Source organism: Trichechus manatus, unplaced genomic scaffold (genome assembly GCF_000243295.1).
Source record: "Trichechus manatus latirostris isolate Lorelei unplaced genomic scaffold, TriManLat1.0 scaffold00041, whole genome shotgun sequence".
Taxonomy (NCBI): Eukaryota; Metazoa; Chordata; class Mammalia; order Sirenia; family Trichechidae; genus Trichechus; species Trichechus manatus.
In genome coordinates, this window is record NW_004443977.1 from 2,282,777 (window position 1) to 2,284,263 (window position 1,487).

General features: G+C 35.2%; 1 protein-coding gene across 1 annotated transcript in view; it reads right to left on the minus strand.

Annotated features, from left to right (window-relative positions):
* Nucleotides 1-1,487, minus strand: part of LOC111820549 (receptor tyrosine-protein kinase erbB-4-like) — a gene marked incomplete at its 5' end in the record, with an annotated part of 45,616 nt that overhangs the window by 42,177 nt on the left and 1,952 nt on the right. Inside the window, one exon of the mRNA XM_023731190.1 lies at nucleotides 447-593. Within this exon, the coding sequence (XP_023586958.1) occupies nucleotides 447-593 (147 nt within the window). The remainder of the gene's footprint in view (nucleotides 1-446; nucleotides 594-1,487) is intronic.

The window sequence follows — 1,487 nt, forward strand, 5'->3', positions numbered from 1 at the left end:
ACCCTATTCCACTACCTTCCTCCTGACTAAAACTGGTAAACAGATTTCCATTTAATCCAATTTTTAAACTATCAATATCAAGCTTCCTTTCTTTATGTTTAGATCATGTTTTTTAGTCTGATATGATCCTATAAAGATTACTAACATTATTGTGACTAATCACATCTTTTTATGACAATTTGATTTGTCCTGGAAATTATAAAAATCAAAAAGAAATGAATGAGAAGAGTAAGAGTCATATAATTTTGACTTCACAGCATGGAAGCATATTATTTTATATTAATAATAATTACAACAAACAGGTATTTACATGCTCTTTGCATAATTATTAATGAACTGTTATAAATATTTTTTAATACAGAGAAACATTATGCAGGTTGATTAGTCTGTGCTATTATTTCACTAAGAATGACAGTGGTGATGATAAAATTATTCTGCTGTCTTACACTTGACCATGACCATGTAAACGTCAATGGTGCAGATGGGAGGTTGAGGCAAACGTTCTCCTTTCTCTAATAAATCAGGGATTTCTCGGGTTGGAATTCCATCGTAGGGTTTTCCTCCAAAGGTCATCAGTTCCCATATAGTGACTCCTAAATTGGAGATCAAATTCTTTTGTAAGCATATTATTAGCAAAATACTTCGAACAAACCAGCAATACGCCAATGGCAAAATCATGCTCTTTAAAAGCCAATCAAAAGACAGTCTCTTCAGATTCCTATACACATTATGAAAAGCCCACTTCCAGAGTCTTTGTGGGAAATGCAATTTTCTTATTATTATCTTGGAACTTTTAATGGGTAGCAGCAGTCAAGAAATAAAACAATATATTGCATTGGGCAAATCTGCTGCAAAAGATCTCTTTAAAGTGTTAAAAAGCATAGATGTCACTTTGAGGACTAAAGTGCACCTGACCCAGTCCATGATATTTTCAATCACCTCATTTTCATGTAAAAGCTGGTCAGTGAATTAGGAAGACCAAAGAAGAATTGATAACTTTGAATTATAGTGTTGGTGAAGAATATTGAATATACCATGGACTGCCAGAAGAAGAAACCAATCTGTCTTGGAAAAAGTACAGCCAGAATGCTCCTTAGAAGCAAAGACTTCATCTCATGTACTTGGGACATGTTATTAGGAGGGACTAGTCCCTGGAGAAGGACATCATGCTTTAAAGTACAGGGTCAGCAAAAAAGAGGAAGAACCTCAGTGAGATGGACTGACACAATGGCTACAACAATGGGCTTAAATATAGCAAGGTTGTGAGGACAGTGCAGGAAAGGGCAGTGTTATTGTTACGTTGTACATGGGGTCACTATGAGCCACAACAGACTAGGCACCTTCCAACAACAACAGAGACGATTTAGAGCGGAGAAGAAAATACAGAAGCTGTTCCCTATTCCTGCTTAGTAGTAATGCTAATGTTTGCAAATGCAAGTTACTTTTTACAATTAAGATATACATGCATATTCAGTACCAAATAAATA